General features: G+C 34.7%; 1 protein-coding gene across 3 annotated transcripts in view; it reads left to right on the forward strand.

The window, feature by feature from the left end:
• The window catches only part of LOC150108792 (kinesin-like protein KIF11-B), a 706,328-nt gene that overhangs the window by 122,755 nt on the left and 563,848 nt on the right, over window positions 1-19,725 (forward strand). For all 3 annotated transcript variants that reach the window (XM_090403242.1, XM_090403252.1, XM_090403263.1), the window contains exon 7: window positions 7,680-7,746. In XM_090403242.1, coding sequence (XP_090259368.1) covers window positions 7,680-7,746 — 67 coding nt within the window. The remainder of the gene's footprint in view (window positions 1-7,679; window positions 7,747-19,725) is intronic.

A 19,725-nucleotide genomic window follows, 5' to 3' on the forward strand; every position in this document is an offset into this window, starting at 1 on the left:
TGTTCCTGATACTTCTGGAATTTATATAGCCATAACAAATTACCTCCTGGCTTTTCATATACTTACATGTGCTGTCTTGGCCCATTTGGGCAGCTTTCTCTTTCCTGTCCTCTCACACACTGAACATGTCCAAACCTAGCACAAGCAGTTCCAATCCATTCATCAGATTTATAACCATGCCCATTGACATTTATATCATTTTCACATTTGTATATCTTAGCTGCCCTTAAACACACACATTCTCATCATTCATTCAATTGGTATGAATGATGCCCTTCAGTCAGAAAGACCTGGTTTGCTAGTCTCATGTGAAAATGGCAGAGTTTCCCTTCCTAGAAACTTGAGGTTTTTCATCCTGTGAAATTTTTTCTGATAACCCTTTAATGTTTGGGATGGCTATGGTTTTACTGTAATCTAGATTTGTTTTTGTTGTTGTTTTATGGAGTATTTTATTAATAGTATTTTTGTTAAAACAACAACAAAAACGAATCTAGATTATAGTAAAGCCATAGCCATCCCATACATTAAAGGGTTATCAGAAAAAATCAACAGAATCCTACAACATTATAACCTCAATGCCACCTTTAAACCATATTCAACTCCTCTAAGGATCCTCTCCTCCCATTAGCACATCCTGGAGTCTATTGCATCCACTGCACCTTTAACTTACCATGCATTGGTGAAACAGGATGGACAATCTCTATACGCAAGAAAGAACACATTAGACACATTAAATATAACCATTATGGTGAAGGAGGCCTCTCAGATCACGCGCTCAACACCTTACTCCAAATCAACTGGAAAAGCACCTGCTCTTTACACCACACAAAAACCTGGTATGAAAGGAAATTTAAGGAAGCCTGTGAAATCCTGATAAACCACCCAAATATCAACAACAAAGATGGCATGAAAATTCCAAGGATCTGGATGGCACCCATTCGGCCTACCTAATATATAAGATATATTAGGTAGTCAGCATAAGTCAGGACTCTAGCCAATCTTCAAACAGTATTAGAAACTATTCCATACCAATTGGCTGGAATGTACAGTTATAATTCTGTACATTCACCAATAATCATGATGTTAATATATGTATATAGATAGATACTTGTTGTTGCGCCCAATGTATTTCTACAACTAACAGATAACACTAATAATAGGACTCTAGCATTGATGTATAATTTTTTTTTTTTTTTCACCAGAGGTCAGGCCAACAATTGTTGTAGCAGTTGGTCAGTATCTTTAACAAACCAGTTTGATTGTAGTGTAGCTTGTTTTCTGTGTATAGTTGTATGCTCCAGAAGATGACCTTGACATAAAGGTCGAAACGTCGAATGTAGATTTTAGTTATATTAAACTAAAGTTTTTATTCAAACACGGTGGTTGTCTCCATAATTTTCAAAAATGCATTCGGATCACTGTAAGCTTAAAAGAAAGGTGGTATATTAAACTTAGTTCTTTACTTTATGCAGATGACATAAACCTCTGAAATCTGCTAGTCTTCAAGAGTGTTTTAGCTGAATTAAATAACTTTGACAAATTTGCTGTGAAAATCATTAGTGAAAAGCTGCTTATATATTCTTTTTAGTGAACCTGTAGAATAGGTTACAGTTTTTAGTGAAGATGGTAATTTATATGTGGACATACATAATCAAGTAAGTTGGCAGGCATGATCAAATGCTGTTGAATAATTTTATATACAAAAGGACAAAAATAAAAAATAAAAACAGCCAAAAGACTAAACAAGGCAGTCTTTAAGATATATTAAAACAAATTTTACATATGAATCAGAATGAAAGGGTAAAAATAGTTGATCAAAGATATTAAAGTTCTTAGGGAAATTAGGAGAATGAAGAGAATGCTGATGTGGCAAAACCATACTGAAAACATATATCAGAAAAACGATTGGGCATGGTTAAATTGAAGAATGTATAAACAAAATTAATCTAAGTTGGTAATGACTAGCATATTTAGATGAAAGATTAGCAAAACAAATCTTTGAAAAACAAAAAATGACAAGTAGAAGACTCAGAAAGACATCAAGGTAATTAGATGTCATTAAAAGGAATTCTTTAGAAAATTGAATGGTAGGAGTTCATAAAATTAGAGGACAAATAGACCAGTTTTTTAAGAATGTTGTTAATAAGAAAATAATCATCATCATCATCATCAAATTCCTGTCATGTACCCTCAAGGGGTGTACAGGATATGACAGTACTACATGAAAAAATTACATCATTACTAACTTCCTATCTACAATTTTCCTCCAAATCAGTCTGTTACTTGTCAAGACTCCAACATTATCAGATCTTATATTTCTATCGTCTAAGGCACTTTGTACCGTATCAATCCACCTATATCTTGGTCTTCCTCTGGGTCGTTTTCCTGCCAACCTGGCAGAGAACACTTGTTTTGCTAATCTTTCCTCTCCCATTCTATTTAAGTGACCATACCATCTGAGATTAGCTCTGCTAACGCATTCCTGGATGCTGACAATGTCAAGTTCTTTCCTAATATCCTCATTTTTAATATGATATTGCCATTGATGCCATCTGTTCACGCCTCTAATCTTTCTCAGGACTCTCATATCTGCGGTCTCTAGTCTTTGGTCAAGTGTTTTACTTCTGACCCAGCTCTCAGATCCATAAGTTAAAATTGGTTTGAACACAGTCTTGTATACAGCTAATTTAGTGTTCCGACTAATTTCTTTCTTATTCCATATGAATTTATTCAATTGACTTCCCACGATACCAGCTTTGCTGATTCTGTTGTCTATTTCTATATTTAGTTTACCATCTTCAGTAAAAATTGTGCCTAAGTAGCTGAAATGTTTTACTTGTTCCACAGGTTCTCCATTCACAACACAGTTGATATTTTCAGTGATTCTGCCTATTTTCATTGTCTTTGTCTTTTTATTGCTGACCTTCATACCATATCTATTACAACAGCTATTCAATTTAGTCAGAGAATCTTGCAGACTTGTAGCAGATTTATTTAGAAGTATAACATCATCCGCATAAAGCAAAGAGCTGACATTAACATCTCCAATTTTGATATCAGGTTTAATACCACATTCCTTCATAATGTGATCCATATAGATAATGAATAACAGAGGGGATAATGTACATCCTTGTCTCACACCAGATTTAACATTAAACCATCTTCCTGTACTTCCTTCAATTCTAACTGCTGACTCACAACTCAAATAAAGACTAAGTATTGCTTGATATAATGCCCCATTGACACCATATAACTGCAGCGTATTGAATAGCTTCTCTCTTGGCACCTTGTCATATGCCTTTTCCAAATCGACAAAACTTAAATACAGATCTTTGTTATATTCCCATGCTTTCTCGACTATTTGTCGTAAAGTGAAGATCTGATCCTGACAGCCTCTATTTGGCCTGAATCCAGCTTGTTCTTCACCAAGCTTTTCTTCCACAATTCTTCTCAACCGTTTCTCAAGTATACTTGCATAGATCTTGCCAGGAACACTCAGTAGGGAAATACCTCTGTAATTCTCACATTCAGTTTTATTTCCCTTTTTATATATGGGTACTATGAGAGCTCTACTCCAATCATCGGGAATTCGTCCCTCTGTCCAGGCTTTCTGAACTATGCAGTGCAGCCACTGTAAGACTCTTATACCACCATACTTCAGCATTTCTGGTCGAATATCATCTACTCCTGCTGCCTTTCCACATTTCAAGCCTTTGATGGCTTTTTCTACTTCCAGTATGGATATGTATTCCTGACTGCATGCCTGGTCAGTGTTTTTTATCACTGTGCTCACTGCTTGTTTCATTTAGCAGTTTTTCAAAGTAATTACTCCACACTTCAAGGATATCTTTTTCTCCTGTTTTCATTTCACATTTATCATCTCTAATTCCTTTTACAGCACTCTTTCCTCCATTCCTAAGCTTCTTCAACAACCTCCAGAATATTTTGCCACCTTCTTGATATTTATTTTCTATATTCTTGCCAAAGTCCTCCCATGACTTTTGTTTAGCTAGTTTTACACACTGTTTAGCTTTCTTACATTTGTCTCTGTATTCTGTAAGAGTAAAAGCTGACTTATTTGCCAGGAACTTTTGATATGCTTTCTTCTTTTCCTTCACTGCCTCTTTAACTTCCTGTGTCCACCAGGGAGTTCTGATTTTTTTATCTTTGCACACAACCTCACCACATGCCTCTCTGGCAGAATCAATCAATGTTTCCTTCAGAGTTTGCCACTGAATCTCCAAGGTTTGATTCCTGTTCTCTAACTCTTTCATTTTCTTTTCAATAATATTTCTGTATTTTAGTCTACAGTTTACATCTGAGAGCTGCTCAACTTTTATTCGCTTTAAGACTTTCTTACATGTTATTCTTTTCAATATGAAATTCAATTTTATCCTGCTCAAGACTAAATAGTGATCACTTCCAATTTCAAATCCTCTGTACACTCTGGTGTCCTGCACCAGGGAGAAAACATCACTATCAACAATAACATAGTCAATGAGACTTTTCTTATTCCTAGCCTCTTCTCTCCATGTGAATTTGTGCACATTTTTATGTTGGAACATGGTATTAGTAATAACCAGTCCATGTCCTGAGCAGAAATCCAACAGATATTTGCCATTGTTATTAGCTTTGCTCTTTTCTCCAAATTTTCCCAAAATATTTTTGTATGTCTCACAATCATTTCCTACTCTACTATTTAGATCCCCAACAAGGACCAACTTTTCCTTTTTCATTGTGTCAGTTGCTTTTTCTAAAGCCTCAAAAAATTCCTCCACTTCTACCTTAGTAGAACCTTCTGTGGGACCATAGGCACAAATAAGTCTCATTGTCCAGTTCCCCATTCTCATATTTGCCCACATTACTCTACTTGAGACTGACTGCCATTCAAGAAGATTAGCCTCGTATTTTGTGTTGAATACCATGGCTACTCCTTCTTTTCCTTGATTGTTATTGCCTGAATATAACATTTTGTATTTATTGCTCAGAAAGATCTCACCAGTTTTGGTCTTTTTTGTTTCAGTCACCCCTATTATGTCGATGTGGTACTTATCTAATTCCTCAGCTAGCTCCATTTCTTTGCCATTCAGGCTTCTTACGTTGATAGTACCGATCTTTAACTCTGGTGATGTTGAGTTGGGGTTTGTTTTCAGATTTGTTCCAGTAGCTGACTTTTCGCTGTTCGCCCTGGTTCCCTGGCGAAAACAACGGGGGCCTTGTTTAACCGGGCGACGCCCTAGCCGGCATGAAATTTTGTCATGTTGTACCATCATTTTTTTTTATTTTGGTTTAACCAATAAGAATACAATTTGGTCGGCTAAATCCCAAATTGCCAGCCCATCCTCGTTCGTTCAGTATCAAAGTAGATACCCAACAGGGTGCACCACGAGAAGGTGAGGATTGGACATTAGGTCAGAAGCCCTGGTCGGTTCTCCGCATTCCTTTAAAGGCTATGTGGAGGTCTCCTCTCAGTTATACAGCTTTGACCCTTAAGCACCCCTAAGAAAATAATCGTGAAATATTAATTGGATTGCCCCAATATATGTTGCTTGTAGATATGTGTCAAAAGTGATAAACTGGTTTAGTACTGCCAAAATAGATTTTCTTTAAATTACTATAATTAGGTTTTTATTGAAAAAAAGATAAACATTTGAAGTGATATTTATCTTTATTTCAATACAGTTGGACTATTTTAATGATAAAAGTTAAAGCAAAATTATGTCTTTAGAACATCATCAGTCATAAAATGCCTATGTATACTCATTCAAGAAGTGTTCAGAATACTAATAGTACTGCAGAACATGCTAACTATAGGGATTTCCCAGGCAGCGAAGATATACTTTATTATAGTGCAAGGTTTGCTGTTGTGAATTTAGAGAAAAAAGATGGATTTTCCCCTTCCTTACTCCATTTACTTCACAAAAGAAATGGAGTAAGGAAGTGAAGATTTTGAGCTTTTACTGTTTGTAATGGCGATCCTAAGATAGCATAATTTTTGTGGTGTTCAGTAGCATGGTTATTGTATAAAGGTATAATGTAATACGTTAGTTGCCTATTTTCATTTCAGTATATCTTCAGGTTTCTGGTGGCTTCCCCCCCTCCACTTCATATTGATACACATTCCTGATTGCATGTCTCTTGAATATTTTGTACCACTGTTTTGTCACTGCTTATTTTATTTAATAATCTTTCAGTGTAATTGCTCCTAACATCCAGCACATTTTTATTTTCAATCTGGAAAAAGCAAAACAATTTTGATATGATACCTTTGATCTGTGAAAGGAATCTCTGATTTTCTTTTCGCTATACTCATTGCTCCATCTTCATGATATTTACTTCTAATATTTGCCAGGAACCTCCCCTGACCTCATTTACTTTTACGCATAGTTTCTTATGTATTTGTCTGCATTTATTCTTTCAGCATACCCCTGACTTATTGGCCAGGAAATTTTGATGCGATTTCTTTTTCAGGATTTCCTCTTGAAGAAGGTTGCTATGAAATGCAAAAACTTATTATTGTATAGGATTATTTATTACTTGTAAGTATATTTTTGCTTTTCACTCATCTCTTCAAATATTGGAACTCCTGGCATGTCTCCTGTCTCCTCAGTTATCGAACTGTCTGCTGCTATTCACATATTTATGAAATGATTCTTTCCACTATTGAAATATGGAATATCATACATTTTACTTTTCCATTTCTTCTAATTGAGCATCCTTACAGCAAAGGATCTTTGACTGGTTATATAATTATGAATTGCTAATCATATCAGTAGATCTTCACCTTAGTCTTTCTCTGGGTATATGTACCATTTTTGCATTAGAAATCTGTTTTACTGCACTTCTCCCATTTCTGTTCAAGTGATCACACTGTAATTATATATTCATGTATGTTAATATCAAGTTCCTTTCTTAATTTCTTTGTTTAATCTGGTTCTGACATTAATACTATTTGCTCACACGATCATTTTTTCTCAGAACTCACATAGTTATGTCCAGTCTTTTATCACTTGTTTTATTTCTGCATATAAGCATATGCTTATAAATGTTTTTAACACTCTTTTATATACTATGAAGTCTTTAAGACAGTGTTCAAGTCCTGAACATTTGAGGCCAATTTTTCTCATTTTCCTTAAATTTCACGGGTCTGGTCCTTCCCAAACCTGTAATTTCTTAGTTTATGATCTCTTTCTGTACAAGTTATGTAATTTTGTTTAAAGGAATGCTTTCAGATTAGTACACACTTGAATTTTGCATCATCAAAAAAAAATCATAAGTATTGTATCAGCTTCCATATCTCAGTGTACCTCACATCTCTAAATTAATTTCTGTTGTGCAAAGAATTAAATTCAGTTGTAAACAAACTTCATCTTCATTTGAAACTTGTACAAAATGTGCTAAGCTCATGCACATTTATTTCTTTTGTATATCTCAAAAAAAAAACAAAACAAAACATGATAGCTCATTTCAGGTCATTTTATATCTATAAGAATCATTCTCCATAAAGGTTTGAGGGTCTGATAGCTGAAGAGAGCTGGAATGGAGAGAAAGAAAAAAATCAGAGCTATAATGTGTACAAATGCAGCTTGAAAAATACATGAACATAAGTTTTCATTTTAAATATTATCAAGGGACTATATAAGTTGCTTTATTTATAAGTCAGTATTAATTTTATATAGGTTGATTTAGCAGGAAGCGAAAACATTGGAAAGTCAGGTGCAGTTGATAAGCAGGCACGAGAAGCAGGTTAGTATTGTTGGTTTATGATTATTAGTAAAATTTCATAGGAAAAATGACTGAATTATTTGCTTTGGAAATTGGTTACTTTGTAATTTAGCATACATTTTTACTTTATTGTACATGGATTTTTGTGCCTGTGTATGTGTCTCATTTTCAAGCATCAGGATGTTGGAAGTTATCAACCTTCATTTCAGATATATTTTCACAAAGTTGCCATTTGAAATAAAGAGCCTCTTGGCTCTTTATCATAGTAATAATAATATATGGGTACACTGGTCTGGCAATTCGTTAGTAGGGGTATATGCAAGTTCAGTTCGCTTAAACCTTGGTGTTCCAGGTGTACCTACTCACTGATGAGACCTCAATAAAGGTTGAAACCGGTCTGGATAGTGACCTCTCCTCATAATGTAAAACAGTAATACATCTCCTAGGAGCTGCATTTTACATTATGAGAAAATATTAAGGATAGTGATGGAGCTTGCTCCAAGTTGCCCTAGTGTTGTATTACCCAGGTGTTGACTTATGCTTGGACTCGCCGATAGTTCTTCGGCATGAAACTCTTAGATTTTGATCTCCGCATTTCGCATCTGGCTTTAAAATAATGTGGGATTTATTATCCCCTTAACTTAATGAGCCCTTATTCTCTTCAATTTTTTGAAGAATACAATAAAGCATTAATGAGTGTGGACATAACTGAATGTGCTGTATAACTTTTGGGACTACAAAGTCATACAAAAGTTAGAAACATAGTATTTTAGTACTGTGGATTGAGAAAAGGTTAGATAATCTGCAAATCACCTATAGAGACTACAAACATTACACTTTACAAGCTGCTTTGTGCTTGCAAGAAACAAGGTTGTGGTCATACACTGAGTGATGAACATCATTTATCATATAAGACAAAAATATAAAAAATAATCAGGTTTCAGTTTAATATCCTGTAAGTTTTAAAAGAAATTATGAATTTGCTACATTATCATTTGACAACTATAATTTCTTCTAAATGTTAATAAAATAGTATGCCCTATTATTATTATAACATATAACTACAGGTATATGTTATTAAGTAAACTAGTTTATTAACAAATAAATATGTTTTCACATGATATGTACATCCACGATTATCAGTGGAATCTTGATCGAATAAAGCATTAATAACAGTATGTTATGTACTCGAAATGGGCACCTTGTCTTTCAAGACAGGTTTCATAGTGTATGTGAAGGTTGGTTCTCTGTCATCTTGGAGAACAAGGGTTGGAACATATGTAATTTTATCCCTTAGTTTAGGGGTTCTCAATGTGGTGTACACATATCCCTTGGGGTTACTCCGTGAGAGCTCAAAAGTCACTAGATCTAGTAACAAAATCGCTAAGTTGGCAACAGTGATACTGATTAATTTCTGAGAACTGAATGAGGAAGCGTGGCACACGTTCGTCAGTCCTCTCACCCCTCCTTCCTTACCTGAGAGCTGAACCTAAGCAAGATAACCCCAACCATTGATGAACTCTGCAAGCTTAAACAAGCACAACCATCTCACTGATTACCCAGTCAAATGTTTATAATTTATAAGATTTGTTAAATTGTTTATATCACTCTTTGTGTGTATTGATATATGTAATTTATGAATACAAAATTTATTGTGTATATATATGTTTTATTTTATTCCCATTGTTATACTATAATATAATTTTATATATCTATACAAGGGGTATGCCAATTGCATACACATTTCTGGGGGGAAGGTATGCGAAGTATAAAAGTTTGAGAACCACTGCCTTAGTTCATCAAGGTTTTGAAGGCAGTGGTGGAATACCCATTCCTTCAACTTACTCCAGGTGAAGTCATCAAGTGATATGAGATCAGGAGAACAAAGGGTATGGGAATTTTTGTGAACCTCGAAATGAGCTTCCTGGGGAAGTGTTCTGATAAATAGACTCTAGAACCACATGATGTGTGACAGGTTGTTCTGTCCTGTTGGAATATTTTTTGCATGACACGACATCCTATGTAAATCCTAGATGCACAGAATCGGCACATTCTCAATGTAGCATTCGCTATTCAAGGTCACAGTTACACCACCCTCTTCAATGAAGTAGGTCCCCTAGTTATGCCATGGCTAGAAACTGCACACCATGTGGTGACCTTGCTGTGAAGAGCAAATGGCTTGGACCATTTGCTCTTAGACTTATGAACAAAAATAATGCTCAACAATAAATATCTTTTCTTCCAACATCAACACCATTGTTATAACTGAATGTAATGCATACTCTACATATGCTCTTCTGTTAATGTGCATGCAGTTAATGGCATATCTCATAGCGAGTGTACTGAAGATGTCGACGTTCAGTGATGTTTTTTTTTTGTGTGTCATACTGTATAAGCCACTGTTCTTAAAAGGATGAGGCATCATAAATTAGTGAACATCATCTAGATTTACTCAGGACATTTAGATATCCTGAGTAAAAGTTCTTCCTGAAAGTCATTTGAGAAGAAAAGATATTCTAAAATATTCTTCTTCTTCATGTAGCATCCTCAGTGAAAGGGTGCAGCACCATGTCCTTCCAGTTCTCTCTCTCCAGCACCATGTCTTCCAGTAAATCTAGATGGCTTTCCTTTTTGTTTCTGCATAGCCATATGATCCTGCCCATGATCTTCAAGCCATGTCCTTCTTTTTTTGCCTCTTGATCCTTTTCCCAAATTTTTAACTGTTAGTATCCTCTGTCCTGAAGAACCTCTCAGTATATGTCCTGCCAGTCTCATCTTTCTCTGGATCATTTCCTGTAATAAAGATCTCTGTGTTCTCATTCTCTGTAGGACATCTGTATTTGTCACATGTTCTGTCCATGGGAGTTTCAGAGCTCTCCTATAGCACCACATTTCAAAGGTCATTATATGTTGCCTTACTCTCTTCTTGAATATCCAGGTCTCACTTCCATATGTGAAAATTGGCCACACTTAATGTTCTTATCATTCTTTTCTTTGTCTCGATACTCACAGAACTTCTGAGCAGATCTTTATTTTTTCAGAATGCATCTTTAGCTATGGCTGTTCTTATTTTTATTTCTTTATCTTGCTTTCCATCTGCAGTAAAGTAGGTGCCTAAATATTTGTATTCTGTTGTATGTTCAATTTTCATATTGTTTATGAATATTTCTTGCTCGGATCTGCTTTCTTTGGAGATTTTCATAAATTTGGTCATTTTTGCATTTATATCTAATCCAAATTCTTTACCCTCTTCAATTACTAGCTGCAGTAATTTGATTAATTTGTTTCTGTTTTCTGCTATTAGAATGGTATCATCAGCATATCTAAGATTGTTGTATTTTATACCATTGATACTAATTCCTATTTTTTGTTTTTCAATCTTTTTCATCACTGTCTTACTATAGATATTAAATATATTTGGTGAAAGGATACAACCTTGTCTAACTCCTCTTTTTATTTTCACTACAGAAGTCTCATTGTTAAACAGCTGCATTTTCTGTTTGGTGTAAATCATTTTTATAATCTTAAGTACATGATCTTCTATGTCTAATTTATCTAATATATTGAACATTTTATTATGTTTTACCGGGTCAGAAGCCTTCTGAAAGTTTATGAAGCATATGTAAATGTTCCTATTTCTTTCAAGTGATATTTCTATTAATATTTTTAGTTCCAGGATAGCATTAATGGTTTCCATTCCTCTTCTGAAGCCTTTCTGTTGTTCACTCAATTCACCACTTATGGCTCTTTAAATTTGCTTGTTAACAATGGTTAAAATAATTTTAGATGCATTGGATATTAGGCTCACAGTTCTGTAATCCTCGCAATTTTGTGCATTATGTTCCTTTGGAATTGGTATGCAGATAGATGTTGTAAAAACTTCAGGTGATTGTATTGTTTTATAGACATATTCAGATGTCCTGAATGGATTCCACTAAATAGTTATTATTATAACTCAAAACTTTCAACAGCTCAGCCGGAATATTATTACACCCAGGGGATTTATTATTAGGAAGATTCTTGATTGCGTATTCTACCTCCTTCCTTGTGGGTAGAGTGGTATCTGTTGTTACGTTTAACTTAAGGTGTCCTGAATCATCTAACATGTTACCATTATCATCATCATAGAGGTCTGATAAGTACTCCACCCATCTTCCATTTATCTTTTCCTTATCAACGAGTATGTTTCCATCTTTGTCCTTGATGTTATTAGACTGTGTACATTTTGTTTTTCAATTAAGTTCTTTCACTTAGAATGCTTCTCTGGTTTTGTTCCTATTTTGTAATTCTTCTATCTCAGTGCGCTGCCTATTTATCCAGTTTTCTTTCAATCTTTTACATAACTGATTCTTTTATCCAAAGTTTTATATCTTAACCTTTCTTCTTCATTTGCTCCTCTTTTCCATGTTCTTCTTTCATCAGTAAGGTTGATTATCTCTTGAGTTATCCATGGTTTTTTCTTTCTTTCTTGTATATTGATGTGGTTTTTAGCAGATGTTATGATAGCTACTTGTAGTCTATTCCACTGAGAGGGTTCATTTTCGTTTTGCAACTGTGCAGACAGCAGTTCTGAAATATTTTCATTGAATTTTGATTTTATTATTGTTAAAATGGTTAAAATAATTTTAGATGCATGGGATTTTGTACCATTTGTAGATTCCATTTTAGGAGTTGACTTCTTTTAAATATTATTATTTTCAGGCGAATATTCATCTTCATTAAGACCAGTCTATGATCAGATCCACAGTCAGCACTTGGCATCACCTTTGAGTTCCATATTCCATTGAAGTAACGTTTACTAACTACAGTATAGTCTAATTGATTTTTGCATCTTCCATCTGGACTTTCCCATGTGTAACGTGCTGTTGACTTTTGCTCAAAATAAGTGTTAGTTATGATGAGACTGTGTTTGTTTCAGAAATCAATCAGCTTTTTGTCCTCTCTCATTCCGAATTCCTAGTTCAAGTGGACTGACGTGTGTAGATGTTCTCTCTGATCCAACTTTTGCGTTCCGGTCACCCATAGCACAAATAACTCGATCTTTCTTGCTTCCAACTTCCTTTATACACCATTCTGTTTTATCATACATGATATCTATTTCTGCTTCCTCATTCTGTTCTATAGGAGCATACACTTGAATAATTAGCATATCTCTAGGTTTAGATTTCACTAGAATTGCCATTACTCTATCTGATTTTTTGATTATATGGATAATGTTTTTATTAGTTTTCTTCTCTACAATAAACGCTACACCTCTTCTTGATATTTCACCACCTGACGTATATATTTTATATATCTTGCCATTTGGAAGTTTCTACTCTAAATCTGATGATCCTTTCCAAAAAGTTTCACTTATTCCTAGTATACTAATATTCAATCTCTCAATCTCGCTCATCACATTAGCCAATTTCCCACATTTATTCAATCCTCTTACATTCCAAGCAGCAATATTCAAGCAATTTCTGCGTAGTTTCTTTATAGCAGTCACGGACTGACGATACCGCAGGGCCTACTATATCATCCTGACACTACTATTCTGGGCATATTGAGTCTACCCGGGTTTAATTCTTTTCTGTGTAGATATGATGCTTTACATAGCGGCATTTTTTACAGAATGGGCCACTAGAACCATCCAAACCCCAATATGAATGGAGGACCGCAGCTGTCATTGGTTAGCAGGTCCCATGGACCTAGCCGGGAGGCCTACAAAGTAGTGCCATCGATCATCCCCCTCATTCACCACCGAGGGGATGCCCCGATGCGCTGTGACAGCCCAGCAACCGGCTAAAATATTCACAGTTGTAATTTCTAATTAATGATAATCTGATATCTAGAAGTGCTGAATGGCTGCACTGCATAATTAGAAAATCTAGTCAGGAGGTTAAATTCCAGATGATCGAAGCATTAGCACATTCATTGGTTTCTATCTGAAAAGGGATATAAAATTGAATGTGATCACTTCAATCATCTTTGCTTTATGCGAAGATTATAATGTGCAATCTAGGAACTGAACTAAAAATAGGAACATAGAAAACTTGAACTGCATTATGAATGGAAAACTTATAGGACAAGGCTAACATTTCAACTACTTAGAGATAATTTTTAACGAAGATAACATGTTATATATGGAAATAGATAATAGAATAAACAAAGCTGGTATTTTAAAGAATCAAGTTGATTTATAATGAATTATATTGAAAATTTCTTATAGTGAAACCTGTGGGGGATATCCATAACTGTAAAGTAACACGTATGCCAGAGTAAATAACTTTTTATTATGAAAATATTTCGTCTTATGTATCATAAGACATCAATTCAATTTTCGAGCAACAGTAGGAATTAAATTAAAAAACAGTAGTGTACATGCTTAGATTGGAATCCTTCTACATATACAGTCGCGTGTTCATGGCTTAAAACTAATGAGAACTACCATTTCCTTTAAGAGGGCAATTTATTGATGGAGTATTAGTGCTGTTTACAAGTTTTCCATTGGCAGCTGTGAAATAATTATTAAATTTCTTTGCTAAAGTTCTTTCACTATTTAAATCTATATGATTGCTGTTATCATTACTAAGTCTTGGAAGTGTTGGTTCTTGGATATTTTTACCAAGTATATTATTTACAAATTTCCATTGTTATTTGGCATTACCTTCACATTTCAAAAATTTATTATGATAATACTTGTTTTTTTTCCTTCTTGCAATTTATAGCTTACCTGGTTCCTATAATGAACCAGGTAAGCTATAAAAAAAGGTAAGCTCTGCTATGCTCACAGTAATTCATTGTGAGGATTTTTTTTTTGTACTTTTTATACATCTTATCGCTGAGTTTTATTCATTGTTTGTCTCGTGTTATCCATGGCTTCATTGGTTTACCCCTGCCCTCTTCATGACCTCTTCATTTTTCTTAATCGTTCTCACAATAGCTTCGTTCAACCCAAAATATTTCCCTAAAGATGTTGAATCTTCCGCTGCTAAACAATCTAAAATTTGGATCTTAGTTTCTAAAAAAATAGCTTTTTTTTTTCTCCTTCTGTCTAACTGAATTATCTGACATTGTGATTAATGGGGTAATGTTGCGAAAATATCTGAAAATAATCAATAATTAATTGTACTAATTTGATATGTGTACAAAACTTCAAAATTTAATATATACCTACATATCTCTAAACTATATAACTGAGAGGAGACCACCACATAGCCTTCAAAGGAATGCAGAGAACCGACCAGGGCTTCTGACCTGATGTCCACTCCTCATCTTCTCGTGGTGTACCCTGTGAAGTATCTACCTGGATACTGAATGGATGAGGATGGGCTGGCAATTTGGGATCTAGCCGACCAAATTGTATTCTTATTGTCTTAAACCAAAATTTCAAATGATGATAAAACATGACAGAATTTCATGCTGGCTGAATTATTTTCTGTCTTAAAAATTCTTACCACCAACCAAATTGTGTTAATTGATGTTACTGGAGTGGGAATATACTATTTTTTTATATCTCACATGTCAGATTTTTGAAATATGACATGTGACCATGTGGTTACGCTGGTCCTTTATATGAGCAAAATAAAACAATGTTTATTATTTTTACTTACAGCTTACAAACAAATTACAAACATGTCAAAATATTTTAAAATACAAAAAAATACAAATTTCAACCTCCATGGACATTTAAAAACTTATGGTGTATGATATTTGACAAAACATCCCACACAGTCCCATCACATTTTCTACATTGTCTACATCCCAGAGATTTAGAGAATTGTCCTGCGCATATTCTTCTCTTGTTTCCTGACACATTTTCAACAAAATGGTCCATTCGATCATATCTAATATCAGACATCACACGACCACCAAAACAGGTGGTTGTGTGACGAAGAATTATTATCCCCAGAAAGAATTAGTATCCCCAAGTAACACTTCATATCTTTTGCTGTTATGTCTGGACATGGGAAATTTTTCCAGGTAGCGTATTTATTCGATTCAGTCACTAATAAATCAATAATGTCATCATCAATAAACATTTCAAATAACTCAGTGCATGTCTTATTTCTATAGATACTGAAATCAGACACTGGAAACACTGGACTCATCTGTAGTATGTCATCATGTGACCAAGAAGACTTTTCTCTTGCTTAGGCCCTTTTTCAATTTTACTGGTTTCCTGGTCTTCATCTTCATTATCTCTATCCTCTGTATCCTGATTTCCTATTCTATGACCATCTGCTAGAACTGCTTCAGCAGTAGCTCATAGCTCTCTTCCAGTTAGGTTTTCGATGAGACCGCATTCATCTTCATCAGCTGAATCTTCATCCCACTCATCATGTACTTCTGGGGGCTATATATATACTTCAGTGAGGTCATCATCTTCAGGAATATCTAGCATTTCTTTCACAGATAAGCTGAAAGGAGAATAGTTAATTGAAATTGCACAGAAATATTTCATAAGGTAAAAATGACTACATAAAAGTCTAGTGTGACCAAATGGTAACACTACATTATAACCTACTTTTAACATATGATTATTATATATAAAGTTTTAAAAACAATATATTACTCTTCTTTAGATTGTTTTCACAATATGAATATGCTGATAGAAGTATTTCAGAGCAAGTTATGAAGCAAGAAGCTAGACTTACCTCTCCTTATATGCCATTTTAGATTCACAGATTCCATGTACTGTTTTATTTCATCTACCACAAGATGGCAGAAAAGGCTAGATCAGAAACTCCATTTATTGTTAATACTTTGAACTATTACCAAGTCTGAAAGTATAAAACATCTATTGATTTTAGATTATAAATCTAAAATGTAAATCAGAATGTAAATGTAAGTTAGTAAAAATGGTGATGCTAGTCCTTAATGGGTTAAACAAGGCCCCCTTTGTTTTGCCAAGGAACCAGGGCAAACAGCGAAAAGTCAGCTACTGGAACAAATCCTAAAACTTACCCTAACTCAACATCACCAGAGTTCAAGATCGGTACTATCAACATAAGAAGCCTGAATGACCAAGAAATGGAACTAGTAGAGGAATTAGATAAGTACCATATCGACATAATAGGGGTGACTGAAACAAAAAAGACATAAACTGGTGAGATCTTTCTGAGCAATAAATACAAAATGGCAATAACAATCAAGGAAAAGGAGTAGCCATAGTATTCAACACTAAATACGAGGCTAATCTTCTTGAATGGCAGGCAGTCTCAAGTAGAGTGATGTGGACAAATATCAGAATGGAGAACTGGACAATGAGACTTATTTGTTCCTATGGTCCCACAGAAAGTTCTACTAAGGTAGAAATGGAGGAATTTTTTGATGCTTTAGAGAAAGTAACTGACACAATGCAAAAGCAAAAGTTGGTCCTTGTTGGGGATCTAAATAGCAGAGTAGGAAATGATTGTGAGACATACATAAATATTTTGGGAAAATTTGGAGAAAAGAGCAAAGCTAATAATAATGGCAAATACGTGTTGAATTTCTGCTCAATACATGGACTGGTTATTACTAACACAATGTTCCAACATAAAAATGTGCACAAATTCACATGGAGAGAAGAGGTAGGGAATAAGAAAAGTCTCATTGACTATGTGATTGTTGATAGTGATGTTTTCCCACTGGTGCAGGACACCAGAGTGTACAGAGGATTTGAAATTGGAAGTGATCACCATTAATTGTGAGCAGGATAAAATTGAATTTCATATTGAAAAGAAGAATATGTAAGAAAGTTTTAAAGAGAATAAAAGTTGAGCTGTTCTCAGATGTGAAGTGTAGACTAAAATACACAAATATTATTCAAGAAAAAATGAAAGAGTTTGAGAGCAGGAACCAAATCTTGGAGATGCAGTGCCCCTGAAGAAAACACTGATCGATTCAGCCAGAGAGGCATGTGGTGAGGTTGTCTGTAAGGATAGAAAAATTAGAACTCCATGGTGGACACAGGAAGTTAAAGGAGCAGTGAAAGAAAAGAAGAAAGCATATCAAAAGCTCCTGGCAAATAAGTCAGCTTGTGCTCTTAGAGAATACAGAACAAATGTAAGAAAGCTAAACACTGTGTAAAACTGGTTAAACAAAAGTCATGGGAGGACTTTGGCAAGAACATAGAAAATAGATATCAAGAAGGTGGCAAGATATTCTGGAGGTTGTTGAAGAGTCTCAGAAGTGGAGGAAAGAGTGCTGTAAAAGAAATTAGAGATGATAAAGGTGACATGAAAACAGGTAAAAAAGATATCCTTGAAGTAATTACTTTGAAAAACTGCTAAATGAAACAAGCAGTGATGACAGCACAGTGGTAAAAAAACACTGACCAGGCATGCAGTCAGGAATACATATCCATACTTGAAGTAGAAAAATCCATCAAAAGCCTTAAATATGGAAAGGCAGCAGGAGTAGATATTCGACCAGAAATGCTCAAGTACGGTGGTATAAAAGTCATACAGTGGCTGCACTGCATAATTAAGAAGGCCTGGACAGAGGATCGAATTCCAGATGATTGGAGTAGAGCTCTCATATACCCATATATAAAAAGTGAAATAAAACTGAATGTGTGAATTACAGGGGCATCTCATTACTAAGTTTTCCTGGTAAGATATATGCAAGCATACTTGTGAAACGGCTGAGAAGGATTGTGGTAGAGAAGCTAGGTGAAGAACAAGCTGGATTCAGGCCAAATAGAGCTGTCAGGATCAGATTTTCTCTTTACGACGATAGTTGAGAAATATAACAAAGGTCATATTATTGATTCATGGGAATATAACAAAGATCATATTATGAAGGAAAGCAGTATTAAACCCGATATCAAAATTGGAGGTGTTAATCTTTGCTTTATGCAGATGATGTTATACTTCTAAATAAATCTGCTACAAGTCTGCAAGATTCCCTGACTAAATTGATTAACTGTTGTAATAGATATGGTATGAAGGTCAGCATTGAAAAGACAAAGACAATGAAAATAGGCAGAAACATTGAAAATATCAGCTGCATTGTGAATGGAGAATTTATAGAACAAGTAAAACATTTCATCTACTTAGGCAAGAATTTTATTGAAGATGGTAAGTTAAATATGGAAATAGACAACAGAATCAACGAAGCTAGTATGGTAGGAAGTCAGCTGAATAAATGTATATGGAATAAGAGAGAAATTAGCCAAAACACTAAATTAGCTGTATACAAGACAGTGTTTAAACCAATTTTAACTTATGGATCTGAGAGATGGGTTAGAAGTAAAACACTTGACCAAAGACTAGAGACCGCAGATATGAGAGTCCTGAGAAAGATTAGGGGCATGAGCAGATGGCATCAATGGCAATATCATATTAAAAATGAATATATTAGAAAAGAACTTGTTTATTTATTATTTTTTTTTTTTAGTGAAATAATTCTTGCTGTGAGATCTAAAGCTGTTAAAGGATTGGACTTAAAATACTACATATATATTCTATTTTGACTCAGCTATTTTTGTTATATATTTCTTCAACATTACAAGCATGGAATTTGAGAGAAATACTTTCACTTCTCCCTAATCTTCTCTCAACTTTCATTATAATGAACAAATGTTCATTATCTGCATACACATGATTGTTGTGGTGTAAATCTTCAGTATTTAACATAGCTTTCATAAGATAACTATGATTGCTCCTCCAAAAAATGCAGAGTGATGAAGATAACTTAATGTTTGTCCTTCTTTCCTGCCTTTCCCTAAAATGTCCTGGATATGAATTCTGTTCAAAATGTGAAGGACCTTGCAAATGATTTTGAAATTTCACTGACCAAACTATTTTTATATAGTAGTGGTTTCTTTATAGTCTATGCAGACCTATTTTCCTCAGTGTTGGACGTTCGTGTGAGAAGAGGGGCAGAACTATCAACTGACCACCACCTTGTGTGCACTCTACGGCTTCAGAAACCAGATGCTACCTTCAACGCTGGTAGGCCTAAGCAGCTATACTGCGTGAAATGGGCGACGTTGAAAAATGAGGCTGTGAGGAAGAATTTTGCAGATGA

This window comes from Typopeltis vanoorti, chromosome 2 (assembly GCF_054136105.1).
Source record: "Typopeltis vanoorti isolate ZY-2024b chromosome 2, IOZ_Tvanoo_1.0, whole genome shotgun sequence".
NCBI classification, from domain to species: domain Eukaryota; kingdom Metazoa; phylum Arthropoda; class Arachnida; order Uropygi; family Thelyphonidae; genus Typopeltis; species Typopeltis vanoorti.